The sequence below is a fragment of the Triticum dicoccoides genome, chromosome 2B, assembly GCF_002162155.2.
Source record: "Triticum dicoccoides isolate Atlit2015 ecotype Zavitan chromosome 2B, WEW_v2.0, whole genome shotgun sequence".
NCBI classification, from domain to species: Eukaryota; Viridiplantae; Streptophyta; class Magnoliopsida; order Poales; family Poaceae; genus Triticum; species Triticum dicoccoides.
Genome location: NC_041383.1, coordinates 768,809,568 through 768,829,346, shown reverse-complemented (window position 1 = coordinate 768,829,346; position 19,779 = coordinate 768,809,568). Strand labels below are relative to the sequence as shown.

At 46.8% G+C, this 19,779-nt stretch overlaps 1 protein-coding gene and 1 pseudogene across 1 annotated transcript; one reads left to right on the top strand and one right to left on the bottom strand.

Moving 5' to 3' along the window:
• Window positions 1-7,519: 7,519 nt before the first annotated feature.
• Window positions 7,520-9,131, top strand: LOC119368671. The gene is made up of 2 exons (XM_037633863.1): window positions 7,520-8,245; window positions 8,352-9,131. Exons 1-2 carry the CDS (start codon window positions 7,547-7,549, stop codon window positions 8,847-8,849), a joined length of 1,197 nt encoding a protein of 398 aa, XP_037489760.1. The 5' UTR covers window positions 7,520-7,546; the 3' UTR covers window positions 8,850-9,131.
• A 2,424-nt stretch (window positions 9,132-11,555) lies between these two features.
• Window positions 11,556-14,303, bottom strand: LOC119361356 (annotated as a pseudogene).
• Between the last annotated feature and the right edge of the window lie 5,476 nt (window positions 14,304-19,779).

Below are 19,779 nucleotides of genomic sequence, written 5' to 3'. Positions count from 1 at the left end.
GGGGGGGTTTCCGGTAACCCCCCGGTACTCCGGTAAAATCCTGATTTTACCCGGAATGATTCCGATATCCAAATATAGGCTTCCAATATATCAATCGTTATGTCTCGACCATTTTGAGACTCCTCGTCATGTCCGTGATCACATCCGGGACTCCGAACAACCTTCGGTACATCAAAACATATAAACTCATAATGAAACTGTCATCATAACGTTAAGCGTGCGGACCCTACGGGTTCGAGAACAATGTAGACATGACCGAGACATGTCTCTGGTCAATAACCAATAGTAGAACCTGGATGCTCATATTGGCTCCCACATCTTCTACGAAGATCTTTATCGGTCAGGACGCATAACAACATACGTTGTTCCCTTTGTCATCGGTATGTTACTTGCCCGAGATTCGATCGTCGGCATCTCAATACCTAGTTCAATCTCGTTACCGGCAAGTCTCTTTACTCGTTCCGTAATACATCATCCTGCAACTAACTTATTAGTTGCAATGCTTGCAAGGCTTAAGTGATGTGCATTACCGAGAGGGCCCAGAGATACCTCTCCGACAATCGGAGTGATAAATCCTAATCTCGAAATACGCCAACCCAACATGTACCTTTGGAGACACCTGTAGAGCACCTTTATAATCACCCAGTTACGTTGTGACGTTTGGTAGCACACAAAGTGTTCCTCCGGTAAACGGGAGTTGCATAATCTCATAGTCATAGGAACATGTATAAGTCATGAAGAAAGCAATAGCAACATACTAAACGATTGGGTGCTAAGCTAATGGAATGGGTCATGTCAATCACATCATTCTCCTAATGATGTGATCCCGTTAATCAGATGACAACTCATGTCTATGGTTAGGAAACATAACCATCTTCGATTAACGAGCTAGTCAAGTAGAGGCATACTAGTGACACTCTGTTTGTCTATGTATTCACACAAGTATTATGTTTCCGGTTAATACAATTCTAGCATGAAGAATAAACACTTATCATGATATAAGTAAATAAATAATAACTTTATTATTGCCTCTAGGGCATATTTCCTTCAATTCAGACATCGGAAAGGTTCTAAGTGGTTCGGGTATTTATCGGAGTACCGGAGAGTTACGAGAATTCGCCGGGGAGTATAGGGGCCTTATTGGGCTTTAGGGGAGAGAGAGGGGCTGCGTAGGGCAGGCCGCCCTCCCCCCCCAAAGGCCTAGTCCGAATTGGACTATGGGGAGGGGCGGCGCCCCCTCCTTCCTTCTTTCTCTCTTCCCCTTCCTTCTCTCCTACTCCTACCACTTGGAGAGGGGGGAATCCTACTCCCGGTGGGAGTAGGACTCCCCAGGGCGCGCCATAGTAGAGGGCCGGCCCTCTCCCTCCTCCACCCCTTTATATACGGGGAGGGGGCACCCCATAGACACACAAGTTGATCATTGATCTTTTAGCCATGTGCGGTGCCCCCTCCACCATAATCCACCTCGGTCATATCGTAGCGGTGCTTAGGCGAAGCCCTGCATCAGTAACTTCATCATCACCGTCATCACGCCGTCGTGCTGACGGAACTCTCCCTCGAAGCTCTACTGGATCGTGAGTTCGCGGGACGTCACCGAGCTGAACGTGTGCATATCGCGGAGGTGCCGTACGTTCGGTACTAGGATTGGTCGGGCCGTGAAGACGTACGACTACATCAACCGCGTTGTCATAACGCTTCCGCTTACGGTCTACGAGGGTACGTGGACGACACTCTCCCCTCTCGTCATCGAGAAAGGTGTCCACATTAGCATTCTTGAACTCCTTTCCATTGTCGCTCCGAACTTTGTTGATCTTTACTTCAAATTGATTTTGAGCCTTTCTTACGAAATTTTTGGAGATCTTTTGTACCTGCGATTTGTCATCGAGAAAGGACACCCACATAAATCTGAAAAAAATGATCAACAATGACTAAACCGAAAGAGTTACCACCAAGACTCTTGTAGGAGTTGGGACCAAAAAGATCCATGTGAAGTAGCTCGATTGTCCTTCGGGTAGTCATAATGTTCTTTATGGGATGGTTTCCTCCAACTTGTTTTCTGCCTGACAAGCACTACAAAGTCGATCCTTATCAAATATAACATCTTTTACACCAAGGATATGATCGCCTTTAACAAGTTTATCAAGATTATGCATGCCAACATGTCCAAGTCTTCTATGCCATAACCAACCTTTAGAATATTTAGCAGTAAAGCACATACGAGGTTGAGCTCTCTTAGTGAAATCAACAATGTAAAGGTCACCTCTACGAATGCTGGTAAAGACCTATTTATGATTATCTTGTCGAAATACTTGGCAATCTACTTTAGTAAATAGGACATTAAATCCGAAATCGGCTAGTCTATATACGGAAAGAAGATTGTAGCCAAGTGATTCAACAAGCATAACATTTTGAATGGAGCTATCATTGGATATGGCCACCTTACCAAGGCCAAGTACCTTACCCTTCGAGTTGTCTCCAAAAGTCACATACTTTCATGGTCCATCGTTTCTCGTGAGCTCATGGAACATCTCCCTATCTCCGGTCATGTGATCGGTACATCCACTGACCATCACCCATTCTTTTCCTCCGGCCATGCAACCTCAAAGATTTGCCATAAGACTAAGGTTCCTCATGGTCTTCTCAAATTCATCATCAGATCCTCATTACAATATCCATGCTCAACATCATCATCAATGTGAATGTCATCACCTAAGGCAATGAGTTCGTTAGATTTATAATAATGACAATGTTCATGCTTGTGAATTCTAATGACTTCGGTGATGATGTTACTAATAGTTAATTCATTCCCTTTGGCACGCATAAGATCACGAAGTTCAAACAAGCAAGCATCAAAGTTGGGAGCTTTCCAATCCATCTTGTGAAAAGCAATAGTCTTGTGAAGAATCTCATCAAGATTCTTTGAGGAGTAGTTTGGATATCTCATTTCTAGATCATGCCATAGAGTATAAGCACAAGTAAAGTTTTGCATGCCATCAAGCACAACTCTAGGTAATCCTCTAATGATAAGATTGGCAGCTCTAAGATTACGAAGCATGCCAATTTCCTCTTCATGAGTTGGATGCAAGGGATCAATAGGAGGTACATAGGGATTATGAATGTATTTGCTCAAATTAAATTCATCAAAGATGTCAAGCATTTCATCTTTCCAAAAGTTGTAATACTCCCCATTGAGAATAGGCACTCTACGTCTAAGACTCCCCAAAGTAGACACATCCATCTCCCTCCAAAGGTGTTTAAACCAAGGTAAAGGATACCAATTGAAGGATCGAGGAGATGGGTCTAGAGGGGGGTGATTAGACCCTCAACCACACAAAGTTGACAGATTTTAAATTTCTTTGTTGAGGTGGAGTTTTAACACAAGTTAAAGCATCAATGGTACATTGCAAACAAGCATGTAAAGAGTTTATGTGCAGCGGAAATATAAAGCATGCAAGTTGCAAGAATGTAAAGGGAAGGGTTTGGAGAAGGCAAACGCAATTGGAGACACGATGATTTTTGGCGTGGTTCCGATAGGTGGTACTATCGTATGTCCACGTCGATGGAGACTTCAACCCACGAAGGGTAAAGGTTGCGCGAGTCCACGAAGGGCTCCACCCACGGAGGGTCCACAAAGAAGGAACCTTGTCTATCCCACCATGGCCATCGCCCACAAAGGACTTGCCTCACTTGGGTAGATCTTCACGAAGTAGACGATCTCCTTGCCCTTACAAACTCCTTGGTTCAACTCCCCATCTCGTCGGAGGCTCCCAAGTGACACCTAACCAATCTAGGAGACACCACTCTCCAAAAGGTAACAAACGGTGTGTTGATGACGAACTCCTTGCTCAAATGCTTCAAATGATAGTCTCCCCAACACTCAAATAACTCACAGATTTGGCTATGGTGGAAAAAGAGATTGAGCGGAAAGCAACTTGGAGAAGGCTAGAGAACAAGATTTATGTGGTAGGAATGGATTATCTTGATCTCAACACTTGAGTAGGTGGTTCTCTCTCAGATCTAAGTGAGTATGAGTGTAGGCACGATCTGATGGCTCTCTCTCTTGTGAAAGAGTGGGTGGAGGGGTATATATAGCCTCCACACAAAATCCAACCGTTATACACAACTTCCACAACTCGGTGGGACCAATTCAAAGAACTCAGTCTGACCTTCTGGTTCAAATATGTGAACGTTAGGAATCTCGGTGGGACCGACTGGAACATCTCGGTGGGACCGATGTGCAAGGGTTAGGGCAACACAGAGTCTCGGTGGCACCGTTTACTCTAACTCGGTTAGACCGAAGTAGAATAATTGAGCAACAGAGAGTTGGCAAGGCAAACTCGGTGTGACCGATTGACATACTCGGTGAAACCAAAGTAATATCAATAGGTAACAGAAAGTTTGCATCACCATCTCGGTGTGACCGAAAGTCGTATCGGTGTGACCAAAAATGTTATGGTTTCTGGCTCTGGCTAAGTCAAAGGAACTTGGTGGAACTGAATTGGAAATATCGGTGAGGCCGAGTTTAGATATTTGGATTTGACTTGTATGGATGGAGAGGTTGTTTGAGGATTTTGGAGCATATCATCAAGCACTCTAAGCAAGTAATTCGTTAAGCAACAGCTCATCCCCTTTTAATAGTATTAGCTTTTCCTATGGACTCAATGTGATATTGGATCACTAAAAGTAAAATGAAGAGTCTTGAGCTTTTTGCCAATGTGCTTCCCTAGCTTTTTGAGGGGTTCACATCTCCACCTTATCCATGCCACTGTTGAACTTTTCCTGAAATATATTTAGATGAAAATGTCAGTCCAACAATATGTACATGAATTGCCAACACCTCCAAGGGAGCAAGTGTGCTTTCAACTGCAGAAAGAACAAACTGGGTTCCCGGGCCGTTTCTTTTTCCTCATCACTTGTCTAGTCAAGACCGCGTCTTGCGAAAGTTGCCATGGGAATATTTTGATTTTGAGTGGAATTTTCGCCCTCCAGATCCATTTATAGTGACACCTTGACTTCACACCTACTATGCATGCACCTGTTTCAACATCTACGATGTGATGCGTGCAAGTAGACCGTGGGGTACATATGCCTAGGTGTGTTTGGATCCTTTGTCCGTTTACCTCGGTAGGCAAGGCTAGCCTTGCCGACGGAGGCTAGCCAAATCGGCTCGCTCGCTGTAACGCAGAAAATCTTGAAACCGTGGGCAACGTGGTGAGTTCGCCAAGGAACCAAACAGTTGGCATCTTTGCTGGGCTGGGCGAGGCGAGCGCTTTCGCAAGAACCAAACATTCCATAGTGAATGATGTCCAACAACCAGTGATGCGATGTGTGCGAGTAGCGCGGTCGGCAATGTCGCTAGCCTAGTGGCTGACCATGATGCAAAAATCGCCGAGGACCGGCACGTCACCCTAGGTGTACTGATGCGTGAGGGTCGAGCAAGGGGAACCCGTGGAGCACCCAAGAATCGTGTGGAGACTGAAGATCGTGGATCCTTGGGCCACAACGGTCACAAAGGTTGCGAAGCAACCTCATCCTCGGCCCATCAGAGTTCAAGTCCTGATGCTCGCATTTTTCTGAATATTTTCATGATTTTTGGCGATGCGCACTCAGCAGGAGAAGATGTCCCATCGACTACGAGGTGTCTGCGATGATTTCATAAAATCTCAAGATGATATGCCGGCTCAGTCTTCCGAAAGTGCTCATAGGCAGTGGCGGATACACCATTGGGGTGAGCTGGGGCGGCTGCCCCGGCTCTCCGATGACGGAGCAGGGTCCCGTGCCTAGTGATTGTCGGAGCAGTGCAATGAAGCTCCATCATCATCCGTTGCCCCGACAAACCTCAATTTCTGGGTCCGCCGCTGCTCATAGGCACTAGCGGAGCTACGTTGGGGCAAAACTATGCCATGGCCCACCCAACCCAAAGTAATTGCATGAGTAATGTACTACTTAGTAAGCAAAAACAACACCTATGTACAAGTTAAGCATAGACTAGCCCACTCTGACTTTTTGTTGTAGCTCCGCCACTGTTCATAGGGATAAGAATGTGTGTGTCTTCATAACAATGAGTGCATGCACGTATATACGAGTGCTTGCATTGAAAAACGGTCGCAAAGGTTAAGTTTATAAGGGATTATGCACATACTAGTGCCGAATACAGTCGCTTGCATCACCAATTTAAAAAAAGACTGGCGACTACTAGGATCATATGATGGCGTTGAGTTTGACGACACGGCTAATGGGAGGATCGTATATATTTGACCATGAAGAACATGTCACATTGTAAATTTTGTACTGAATCAAAGTGATTCAAAGGTTCATCGGTTGTTAATGTGGCATGGAAAAAAAGATTCACGTGGGCCAATGTGGAAATCGGCTACTCCCTCCATTTCAAATTACTTGTCGTGATTTGAACTAAAACCATGACGAGTAATTTGAAACGGAGGGAATACTATTTTGTAAGTATGTTTTGTCGCCATTAGTACTGTAAATAATAAAAACGGAAACCAGGAATCCTAATGTTGGCAGTAATAAGTCGTCAAGAAAGAAAATAGAATAACACCCCGCCCGCTAACCCAGAGGCAGAAGGGTACTCGGTATGGTAAATCCTCTTGACCCGCTGAAAGGAAAGAGAGTACTTAATGGATTGGTAAAAAAGGAATGTCCATGAGAAGAAGCACAGCAAAAAGAAGCACCAAGTTTGTTCGTGGACCCACGCGTCAGGGGAGATGCAAAAGAATTCAGGACACGACACGAGGAGGCGCAAGAGTCCAAGCGTCTCCTAAGTAGGGTCCCCCTGATCTTTTTGACCTGTGCTTTTATGCAGTCTGGTCCATTTTTATTATGTTTTTGGAGGGAGGGAAAAAGAGAGGGAGAGAGAGAGATGTGCTGCCGACAGGCGGGCCCTGGGTTACCTTACCTGGAACCTTGTCGAGACTGCTGGATCATGGACGGGCGAGACGACGGTACGCCACTTTGGTTGTGCGAGGGAGGCAGTATTCAAAATTTGAAACTGAACCGAAATTTCTCCAGCACACGAGAAAAAGAGTTTCTCTGACGCGCGCACAGCCCAGCCCAGCCCAGCCCATCCCAGCGGCAGGGAGCAGGCCAGCCGTCTCCTCGAAGCAAAAGCGAAAGCGAAAGCGACCAGCAGAAACCTCATCGCTTGCATGTCATTGCATGCATGGGCATGGGATGCCCTGACCTGAACCTTCTTTTGACCGCCCGCTTTATTTATGCAACCTCTTTTGAATTTTGGGTTTGGCGTTTTGGGAGGGGAGAGAGACATGTGCGTCCCGCTGACAGTGGGCCCGGAAGCTTCCTGGATCGTGCGCGGGAGGGGAGGGGAGGGGAGACGGTGTGTGAAACGCTGCATGAAATTTGAATTTGAAACCAAGCTCGAGTTTCTTCCGAGACAAGAAAGAATCTGACACACTCACCGCCACCCTGCTGCGGCTGCGTACGTCCCTCTATATCAGCCGACGTATCCCCAACCCCGCCCATTCGGTCCTCCCACCAACTTCCGTAGGCGAGCGCAAAAACCCCACCCATGGCGAGTCTCCTTTCCTCGTCCGTGCTCCTGCCCGTCGGCCACCCCACCTCCCGCTGCAGCGCCGGCGGCCGCCTCCTCTCCACCAAGGTGGGCTGGGGCCTCCTCTCCTTCGCCGCGCCGGAGGACACCAAGGTCTGCGGCCTCCTCCCGGTCCCGGCGACCTCACGCGGGAGCGCTCACGTGGTGCTCGCGGTGCCGGAGGGCTTCCTCTCCTTCGAGGCGCCGGAGGACACCAAGGTCGTCTGGGGCCTCCTCCCGGCCAACACAACCAAGGCCACGCGCGGTAACGGCATCGTCGCGCTCGCGGTGCCGGAGGGCGCTTCGGGCGGCTGGGGCCTCCTCCCGGCCAACGCCACCAAGACCTCGCGCGGCGTCCTGGCGCTCGCGGTGCCGGAGGGCGCTTCGGGCGGCTGGGGCCTCCTCCCGGCCAACGCCACCAAGACCTCGCGCGGCGTCCTGGCGCTCGCGGTGCCGGAGGGCGCTTCGGGCGGCTGGGGCCTCCTCCCGGCCAACGCCACCAAGACCTCGCGCGGCGTCCTGGCGCTCGCGGTGCCGCCGGGTAACGCAACCAAGACCACCCGAGGGAACGGCGTCGTGGCGTTCGCGTGGCCGGAGGAGGGCGCCAACCGCTGGAGCGGCTGGGGACCCCTCCCGGAGGGCGCGCCGGCGGAAGATGTCAAGGCCTTCTACGCTCAGGTACTACGCTGATTAATCTCTCTCTCCGTATTATATTTTGCGCTTCTTGCTTGTTTGCTTATGTAATAATTAACCTGCATCATGCGGCCTTCTTCTCTGTTCGCAGGATTTCATCAATCGTGTTGACAAGATTGGCACCATCAACAGCTACGCCCTTTTTGGGCACGCCGACATCCTGGAGGTTGCGGCGGAGGCCGCCGAGAGGTGCATCCAGGTGGTTCACCTACTTCAACCAGTGCTGGTGGATGAGTTCGCGAGCCGCCCTCGAGCCAAGACTGTGGTCGGGGTCACCACAACCCTGAGCGTTCGCCTGGTCGAACATTGCCGGATCGTGTTGTCCGAGTGTGAGGAGGGTTACGTCCGGGAGCATCCGCTGCGCGAAGCCCTTTACGGTCTCAATGCCCTCAATCGAACTGGCTACCCCAAGCCCGCCCTCGTCACCGCGTCCCGGACAGAGGCGGAGAAGGTGGCCTACTTCAAGCATCTGGCGGATGAGTTCAAGGAGCTGGCCCTCGAGGTAGAGGCGTCCGTCAACGAGTGGAACGACTCTGGCAAGTCGGCTGGGTGGTTCGATCAGCCCGTGAAGATGCGGTCCGACGACTAGATCGAGGTGAGGTCTGTGGCCGCCTCTGTCTGCATGCCCCGCGAGCTCCATTCACTCCAATGTTTCATGCTCTTCTTTTTGTATCCGGTCGTCTATTAGTCCTTGCTGATCCGCATTTTTATCCGTTCGTGTACTGGAACTATTATTAGCTACCCCTTTCGTTTCATTTTGAATCCGATCATGTACTGGGAACTAGCTACTCGTCCGTCCTTTTGTGTCTCTTCATTCATGTACTGGGAACATGAACTACTTAGTGATTTGCAAGATGTTAGTTCAGACTTTTTTCGAGGTATCCCTTCATGTATGATCCAACAGTTTTTTTTTTTTTTTTGCGATCTATGATCCAACAGGTGGGTTGACGTGCAATTTTACTTCAGGGTATGATCCAACAGGTTGGGTCTTGGGTGGGTTGCTTTCTGCTGTCAAGATGAAAATGCTATAGTTGATATGTATGTGAAGATGTTAGAGATTGAGTCTGCCTATAACATGTTTGGTATCATGCCAACTCAAAATGTCCTTAGCACAGCTAACTTAGTCCTAACTGTTTTCTACCAACCCTCGGTCGACGTTATGTTGTGATCCACACATGTAAGAGGTTGAGTTTGCAGGTTGTGCGGTGTACTGGTGCAAAATACAGTACACACCTTCCATCAATACAACAAATTGATGGCTTTATTAGGAAAAAAAGAACATATCTCATTTATAAGCTCTGCATACACAAGGATCTTCTTTCGCTAGACTAGTTCTGTTACATCTGTATCCATGGTGTGGTTGACAAATTTCGGTACAGAGACATGGCCTATCTCTGAACTTCTTGGCCTGCTGTAATTTTGCTGGTTCAAGTGAACTGTCAGTGCATCATGAAGCAGAAAACCCGAGTCCTCATTTCGATGTGATGCATACTCGATTGTGGCATGAAAAATATTCAGTCAAAAACAGAGTATATGATAGCTTTCGGTGTTTGGAAACTACATGTCCAATATGTTCCAAAAACATACGACAAAAAACTAATATAATGATAGAAATATTCAAATTGATCACACATAGACTTAGGCATTTCTCGTTTTGACAGTGAAGAGAGAATTTTGAAAAGAGATAACAAAAGGATCTCATTGCACCAGTCTGATATGAATATAACTAGAAGGGTAAAGCACGCCTTGCGGCGCCGTTTGTTCTCTTCGTGCTAAGGGATCTTTTTTTCTTTACAGCCCAACGAAGAGTTTTTTTTAAAAAAAAAAGAGAGTTTCCTCTCCGATTTCCACTATCAGAGATCACCAAGTCTTACAAACTACCAGGCCTATTACAGGCCCAACGAAGAGTTATATTAAGGATAAGGCTAATGCTTTATGAAAGTATGTTGTTCTCGTTGTGTTGTCCATTACACACCATCAGACCATCTGTATGGAAACTAACTAAGTTTTGGTACAATCAATGTTGCAGAAAACAAAAGGCATTTCAAATGCAAATTAAATCTGTAGTTGTTTATCCCCTTGTCAGCAATATACAACAGTGATTAACAATAACATGTGTGACATGAAAGCCAACAACCTCCAAATTCCATTCTCTTGAAAGATTGTCGCATGATGCCAGTGTGGACCTTGTTCATCTCCCATCTTGCTCTCCCCCGGTCAAGTAAGGTTGTGTTAACGTTTTGAGGATGGTTAAGTATCATGGACCATGCTGAGACTTGGAGGAGCTTTCATACACCAGAAGCTTTTATTTTCCTCGAAGTTCCTGCGAGGCAAACCGATATTGTTTTGGAAAATGACTCGAGTCTGGCTAATCAACCTATTCTGTAACACTTTAGTAGCTAGACTATTCATAAACTAATGCCTTTTGTTTGCCAAACCACAACCCAGCTTCCGATTCACAATCAACTGAAACATGAATATGTGATATCTAATACTCCCTCCGTTTCTAAATATTTGTCTTTCTACAGAGTTCGACAAGTGACTTCATACGGAGCAAAATGAGTGAATCTACACTCTAAAATATGTCTATATACATCCATATGTGGTAATCCATTTGAAATCTCTAGAAAGACAAATATTTAGGAACGGAGGGAGTAAATCTTACACGACATGTGTTAGCTATATCATAGATTCAGAGCAGAATGTACAGGTATTTGTGCAATCAGTGTGACGATATGCATGTAACAGCCTACGATTATAAGTGATCATACATGTGTATGATAAGCTGAAACTGAAGCTATCTAATAAGTACTCCCTCTGTAAATAAATATAAGAGCGTTTAAATCACTACTTTAGTGATCTAAACGCTCTTATATTTGTTTACGGAGGGAGTAACATACAACACAAGAATAAAGATGTAGTTCCTGCAAAGAAAAGAATAAAGGTACAAGAGGTACTTACATGCTCAATTAACCAAAGTACCCAAATCGTCATCACTCATCACATCACATAGTGTCAATTCGCATCGTAATTTATCTCTTTGTCAACAAATCTGACAACACTAAAACTGTGAGAAACCACCTACACCACACAACGCTTTCTAGCATGGCTGACATAGCAAAAGCAAGTGATACAACCATAGTTTTAAAAACCAACTACGATGATCCAACAGAAGCTTTCTAGCATGACTGACATAGCAAGAGCAAAGCTATGCAAATACAACACCCCGCGACATACCTTTGTTTTGTATAAACGGGTTTACATTTTTTATGTACAGCTAACATAAGCATTGAGGTGATTGTTGTAGCATTAATCTCTCCAGGTTATATGCATATATAGTAGCAGGAAGCAAGTCCAATTTAAGTATTTATTTGGTAAGCATGTCACCATAAACATACAAAAGCAAGGGGGAATCAGACGTTAGACAATTAGATTTTAGAATGAAATAAGAGACTACAGTTGAAGCACACCTAATCATCAATTATGTAATCTTGCTAAACACAACAAGATGTCTAAATGTTGACAGATCCATACATTGAACATTTATTCGAAGTTATTGTGTTCTAACATGCACACTCGCACCGAGTTTTGCCACTCTGAGAATTGTATGAACTTTTATTCTGAACTAAATTATTTTTCTTATGATTCTTTTGTGGCTCACGAATTCATAAACACATCAACTTTTAAAAAGTAACATTTCTATTTTCTAGAACTACCAAGTAACAGTTCCAGCCATCTTGAGGAATTGGGGAAGATAATCCAACTATAACAACATAAATCTTTATGAATCTAAACCTTGGCAGCCAAACTTGTGATTCACTATAGGTAAAAACTATCTTGGACAACTGTCCCTACATACTGGATGGCAAAAGGTCAGTGTGATTGCTATATTGTTTTAATGATAAGAGGCTTTGAAGACAATGCAGCAACGCACCAAAACAAAAGCTTTTGCAACCCAAACTTTGTCTTGAGCTGAACCAGAAGTGTCGCCAAAAAATGAAATCGTAACATCAGGTAAAAGATGACAGATCGGCCAGAACCTTGCAAAATGAAGAGACACATGTAAAGATTGAATCTCCTGTTAAAATTATATCCAGAGAAAAAAAAGGTAATATGACACATCGACACAAGAAATCATAGTATCTATTTCTCAAACACTAATTAACAACACTTAGATCAGGACATGATGTTATACTATTCTTTAGCCAACAAAATATTACCAATCAATTTCACCAAGGTCGCAAGGGGATGTGGTTGGCAAGTGAAACTGAAACCATCTATTTAGTCGCAAATCCTGCAACACTCTATATATTACTCCCGTGAGCTAAACTATGAACTGGAATCAGTACAGAGCTAGTGCTATTTTTAGAATTAATTTTCCCTGTTTTAGTTTGCTAGCTTCATGAGTTTAAAGCAAACTGCACCTATAATTATTTATGTAACAAGTTTTGGTTCTTGTTCACATTGTGCACATGCCTCTACTTGTGGACACAAGCCTTATTGATCTACATTACCAGTACCATGCATGATTTCTTACAGTGTAGTGGCATCAGGAAATTAAGTCTGATTTGAATGCTAAAATACGGTAACTTCACCTTTTTATGCTTGCCAAGAAAAAAAAACACTTTCAGCTAGTAAAGAAGCAAACTAATGCTAAAATATGGTACAATGTTTACTCAAACTGTTCAATCCTAAGTTTTATTTGATATGGGCCGTGGTCAACTCCGACAACTTAAATAGTTATCTTCAATAAACAATTATACAAACGTCACACCGTATCCTAATCAACACACGTATGCTCTATACATTATTATGGCTTTTAGATATTGGGCTGAGCTATACTGCTGAACAATAGACACTAAGCGGAAGAAATAATAATGAACACATTAGTTTTGACACAATGTTATGCAGATTAAGCAATCTAACTTGCAATTCCAGAGATAGTAGCTCTATTAATTCTACTTTCCGCGATACCACGAAAGCTTGTCATTATGGCCGCGGTGGTGCAGGTAGGTGACAAAAGTCCAGCCACATAGCAAAAATCTGCAGGAAAATTCATATCAGAACTTTGGGCAGGAAGTAAGGCTACAAATGCAACAAGAGCAGATACTACACACACATGCCCAGTAGGGGACGGCGTATAGCTTGAGTATCTAAAAAGGCCTTATCACGACGGTGAGCCCAGCGAGGAGGTCAGCCATGGCAAGCCATCACATCCGTCTTCTCATTCAGCTGGAACAAATCGCTGCACGGGTGTAACTGCGATCCTGACTTCCCTGGACTGCTCGACCACTGGACAGGTTGAACAGAAACAGTAGAGTCAGCAATCACATTACCAAGCATATGTGACCTCATGAACAAAAATTAATCTGCAGAAGTAAGCACAATCAAAGATCATGTTGGCTTATTTGGCATCACCAAGTAGAATGGGTACACGAGCATTGGGAACGGTAGCGCAAATCGAAGCTTCCGGGTGGCACTGTCCAGGCTCCTATACAGCTTCTGGGGAAGCTGAAATTTGCAGCAACAATTGATTCAAAACAAGATGACACCAGGTAAATCAAATTCCTCAAGAACATGAGCAAAGTGAGCAGCCACAAATTTGGAATCTATGTAGCCCACGTACCGGATACCAGGACTCGTCCTTCTCAATGTGGCCATGGTTCTGGTGGTGCGTCCAGTGGCTAATCCGGAGGAGTGGAGGATGTGTCTGTTGACGCTGTTCAGTTTGGCGTTGTTGGAAGCTCACAAGGCCGCTGCGGCAGCAACCATCCACGGAGAGAGAGATGGCGAGCTCACAAGCCGGAGACGCACCAGTTGTGTCTTAGGACGAAGAGCGGCCAGAACATGGTGTCCTGTGCGACGCAGTAGACTGGCCAGGCAGGCGGCGGCGAGGGCGACAACGACACAGAGCGACGGCAGGGCAACCTGAAGCCGACGCCTCCTCTCTGATGACCACCGATGCCCTCACCACCTCCCCTGATGCAATGGCCGCCCCGAACCAACCACCAAACGCGAGCTCTGCCGCACCGCCGTCGTCCATCCCCGGAGTCGCACACCGCTCGCCAAAGCCACCGCAGCCGAGCCCAGCCGGCCAGATGTGGCCAGAATGGGCACACACGCAGCCAACCACTATGAAGCCTCCACTGCCACTGACAACACCGGCCCGATCTGGAGCATCGAGCCCCCGCATCGGCTGCCGCCACCGCCGCATATCCACCCACCGTAGACACCCACGCCGCCGGCAGCACCACCGTAGGCAAGGCCGCAAACCCTACCGCGCCGGGCATCTTCAGCTGCGAGATCCCCGTGGCGGCCCCCACGAGGCGGAGAGAACGGGTCCCGCCGCTGCCGGCTCCGAGCGGGCTTTGCCCGCCGGAGGCTACCAGCGACGGGGAGAGGAGGGAGGAGTCGAGGGGGCTGCTGGCCGGAACGGAGTTGTCGCCGCCCGTGGCGTCGGGAGGAGCGACGTTCGCGGTTGAGCCTCCCCGGGGTCCGCCTCCCCGCTGGAAAAAAATCTGGTACGACCGGGTCGCACGAGGCCAAACGGGAGACCACCTCGCGCGCATGACACCTGGCAGTACGAATCTCAACGCAGCGTTGGCCTGGCTTCCAGCCCATAGTCCTAGCCATCTCCGGCCCACCCAGGCCCGGCCCTAAAATCCAGGGCTTAGGCCAGATGGGCTTGCCCGTGGGCCGGGCTTGGGCCTGAGTTTTGAGCCCACCAGCAGGGCCTGGATGGGTTTGGGCTTGGCATATTGGCATTTTAAAGAAGAGGCCTGGTCCACAGCCCTAAGGGCTTTTAAGGGCTTTTTACCAGATGGGTCGGGCTTGGACTTGAAAAGTAGGTCCGATGGTAGGGCTTGGGCCTTAGTTTTCTGCCATGGGCTTTTTAAGGCCCGGCCCAAGCCCAGACCGGCCCATGGCCAGGTACACTAGTAGAAAAATGGTTATTTGTCCCGGTTTATAAGGCCCATTTGTCCCGGTTGTGGAACCGGGACTAAATGGTCGTTACTAATTCCCTGTACCTTTAGTCCCGGTTCTTATACGAACCGGGACAGATGGGCCTTCGCGTGGCCGCTGCGGCGAGCCCAGGCAGGAGGGCCTTTGGTCCCGGTTGGTAGCACCAACCGGGACCAAATAAGCGTCCACGCGTCAGCATTTCAGGGGTTGGGGTTTTTGTGTTTTTTTAAAGGGGGGGCTATAGGGGGTTTTGGGGGGTTAGTTTAGGTGTTTCATATATTGTGTTAGCTAGCTAATTAATAGAGAGAAGTATGTGTCCTCTCTTATCTCCTTTGCTTGGTCGACGCTACGTACTATACGTATAGAGAGAACTCGACACGCTAGCTACTAGCAAATGAAGGAAACAGAAGATCGTCATGAACGTACGTATGCATACAGAGAGAAGTGATATCGACCTCTCCTTCTCCGAGAGATTGGTCGAACAACAAGTTTTCGTATCTCTTACAATATAATCCCCTAATTATATACGAACTTTGGGTCCACATGGTATTCTCCGTCTTTAGCCATCACGTGGTCAAGAAAGAATGCCGTCAATTCCTCTTGAATTGCTCGCATGTGATCTAGTGGTAGGAGTTCATCCCGCATCCGAAACACCTAAATTTGAAGAAGGGATCAATACATATATATGAATGAATAAAACTCAACACAAATGATGGTAATAAAATAAAATTGTGAATATTATTGCTTACGCACTTCATATTGTTTGTCAGAGTAGCCCCGCTCACAGGTCATGTGGCGGATGCACTCGCAAACGTAGTATCCACAGTAATTAGTCACGGCTTCCTGCCACAACCACTTTACAAGAAATAGAGGTCAATCAAACTGATAAGCAAGCATACTAAATGGTATTGATGAAACTAACGCTTGAATCACTAGGAGATGCGCGGAATTAGGTAGTAGTCCTTACTTTCGGGTGTTTAAATTGCAGCTTCTTCGGCAGTCCCGGAGTTTTTGAGGTGAATTTTTTCCAAACCCTGCCAGACAAAGAAAACAATTACTTGATATCAGGAAATGAACAAAGTTTAATATCATGGTGCGATAATGATCGATTTAACTTACTTCTCGAGCATTTCAGTCATATCCGCATACTCCTGTGGATCTTTTCGTCTCGAGTCGAAGACGGTTACTAGTCCCTGCTCAAGCTTAATCTCCAGGAGAATATAGTGGAAGCTGCGCACGCATGCATAACTCATCAATTACTCCCTCCGTCCCAAAATTCTTGTCTTAGTTTTGTCTAAATATGAATGTATCTAATACTAAAATGTGACTTGATACATCTGTATTTAGACAAATCTAAGACAAGAATTTTGGGACGAAGGAAGTACATTACTATAACCTCGAGTAATAAGGGAAACCGAATATGCAAAAGACAATAACACTCACTTGAAGTTGTAAGGAAAGAGTATTATATCTTTGTTTTGATTTAATACCAACGATCGTAGCAAGTTGGCCTCGGCCTTTTTGTCATGTTTATCAACTTGATAAGCATCTATGAGATTTGTGTTAATGAACCTAATATCACCGATTTGTTTTTTCTTCAATTCAGCGATCTTCAACCTGCATAATATAGTGAGGATAATTATATATACATGCAATGAAAGAGCTAACCTATATATATAGAGACTTAATGACAGAAGTAATACTTACAGACAATAGCAAGTGACCGTTAATTTATCGAGGGGCTTTTGATTGAAAAACTCGAAGAACTCCACAAATGAAACTCCTTAAATGGCATGCCACAGTACATGCATGCATGCATTGCATTGCCAGGAGCAAAGTGTAAGGCAACTCGTCCAAAGTGCAGGGCAGGGCCACCAAAGCCGTGTCACAAACCCTAGTCACCGCGCGGGAAACACACACGTTCGCAGCCGAGGGAGGAAGGGGAAAGTGGTGCTGGTGCGGCGTGCCGTCAGGCGGTGGCGAGAATGGCATGACCAGCGGCTGGATTTTGGGGGCGTTGGAGGAGATAGGATGTGATATGGAAACAGGGAAGCGGGGAAGGAGACGCCGGTTGCGTTAAGATTCGGACTGACAGTTGGCGAGCGCTGGAGTGGGTCTCACGATCGGGTCCGTACGACCCGGTCGTATAGGATTTTTTTCCAATCACAACAGGTGCGCGCACCGAGATTCTACCACCACCACCTCATTAATTGCCACATGCCGTACCTACTTGGCTACTACGTACATGGCCCCGCAAGAAAGCCTGCAGCTACTCCGAGACGAAAAATAGCTGCCGTTACTTGGACTTGATTGCTCTGTTGTTGGCCTCTCAAAACAGTCAGCTAGCTCTTTGTTAATTAGTTCAAGAGAGAAGTTTCTTTTGGCATGAAGAGAAGAATTAGAGGCAAGAGCAGAGACCCACAAACTTGCATTGGATGTAATGGTTTAGTCCACAAAGTTGCAAAAGGTGATCAACTCATCCACAAACTTGAAATATATGGGATGATTTAGTCCACCACCAACCAGGAGCGAACAAATGGCGCCTCGTTGGCAGCTTCGTGGCACAGCCGGTCTGTCTGGCGTTTTTGCGAAACAATCCTCCAAGTTTATGGAAATCACGCCCGCGGTACATGCCTGGGCTGCCCCGGTTATTTAATGATATGCAGAGTAGCTGGTGCATCCAGATTTCCTGCCGAAAAAGAAACACACGGACAAGCAGCAGGGCATGCATGCAAGGCATGGTCCAAAAGCCTACAAGCACTTCTAGTTAGTTAGGAGTATGCAACCACTATTCACAGATCACGATATTGCATCCTTATTCAGAAAAAAATAGTTACAAGTAATTTTTTGGGGGGAAATAGCTAAAAGCACTGCAAGTTTTTTCTTTTTTGCTGGGAAAACCACTACAAGTTAGTCAGGAGTAGGCTGCCACTATTCACAAATCACAATATGGCTTAGAGCCTCTACAGTCGGACGCCCCAAATCCGATCCATCAAATGTCCGTGAACGCGACTTGGCGCGTCCGCGGACAGTGACCGATTACGTCTTAAATATTTGATTCTACAAGGACACCTCAAATTAGAAATCTCAAATCCAAAATTATTACATGCAATGTGAAACCTAATCTAAGCAAAGCTCGCTCAGTTCCACCGTGGCAATGCCCGGCGGCCGGCTGCGCTCCCAGATTGTTGGTCCGGTCGCCGACAAGGTAGAGTAGGGCATGGGACACGAGCCGGCTAACGGGACTCAAGGCGCCGCCGTCTTCCATGCCCTACTGTTAAGGCATATCTCTCTCGATGTGGTTTTGGTGATTGATGACAACATGTTTGCGGACTAATCGTGTGCTTTGAGCATTTCAGAGATTCATCCTTGTCACGAGACGATTTCTTTTCCTCGAAGTGTCATTCAAGACGGTGTAGCTCTTTCGTTTCTTTTTCGGTGGACTAGTTTCATAGAGGACACCATACTATCAAGAGGGGGTCCGCTTTGGTAAGGCTATGGTGGAATCAACATGTACACATCCGCTTCCCACCCTCTGAGCCTTTCCGCCTCGATGGAGAGCTCTTCCCTCCTCCTTTGATTTTTCTCTGGTCCCAGCGGTAGCACCGCGGTACCCAGCGGTAGTACCGCTTAGGGGTCACAGGCGGCAGTACCGCTCCCCAGCGGTAGTACCGCCTGTGGGTCCTCAGCCGTAGTACCACTTCGGTACCTGGCCCCTACCACATCAATTCGAGGGGTCATCTCCTGTGTCAGATTGTCCGGTACTTTGCAGCGGCAGTACCGCTCATGAGCGGTAGTACCGCCCTACCACCGCGGTAGTACCGCTCGGGTCCCTAAGCGGTAGTACCGCTTCCCCCAGCGGTAGTACCGCCCTCTGTGAGGCTGTTTGGGGGGGGGTAACGGTTGGATTGTTCCCCCCACTATATAAGGAGGTCTTCTTCTCCAAAGTTGACCTACCTCTTCCCCCAAAAGCTCCATTGTTGCTCCAAGCTCCATTTTCGCCCGATCTCTCTCCCTAGCCAATCAAACTTGTTGATTTTCTCGGAATTGGTTGAGAAGGCCCTGATCTACACTTCCACCAAGAGAAATTTGATTCCCCCACTAATCCCTAGCGGATCTTGTTACTCTTGGGTGTTTGAGCACCCTAGACGGTTGAGGTCACCATGGAGCCATAGTCCATTGTGGTGAAGCTTCGTGGTGTCGTTGGGAGCCTCCAATTAAGTTGTGGAGATTGCCCCAACCTTGTTTGTAAAGGTCCGGTCGCTGCCTTCAAGGGAACCAATAGTGGAATCACGGCATCTCGCATTGTGTGAGGGCGTGAGGAGAATACGGTGGCCCTAGTGGCTTCTTGGGGAGCATTGTGCCTCCACACCGCTCTAACGGAGACGTACTGTTGGGGAACGTAGTAATTTCAAAAAAATTCCTATGCACACGCAAGATCACGGTGATGGCATAGCAACGAGAGGGGAGAGTGTGTCCACGTACCCTCGTAGACCGAAAGCGGAAGCGTTAGAACAACACGGTTGATGTAGTCGTATGTCTTCACGATCCGACCG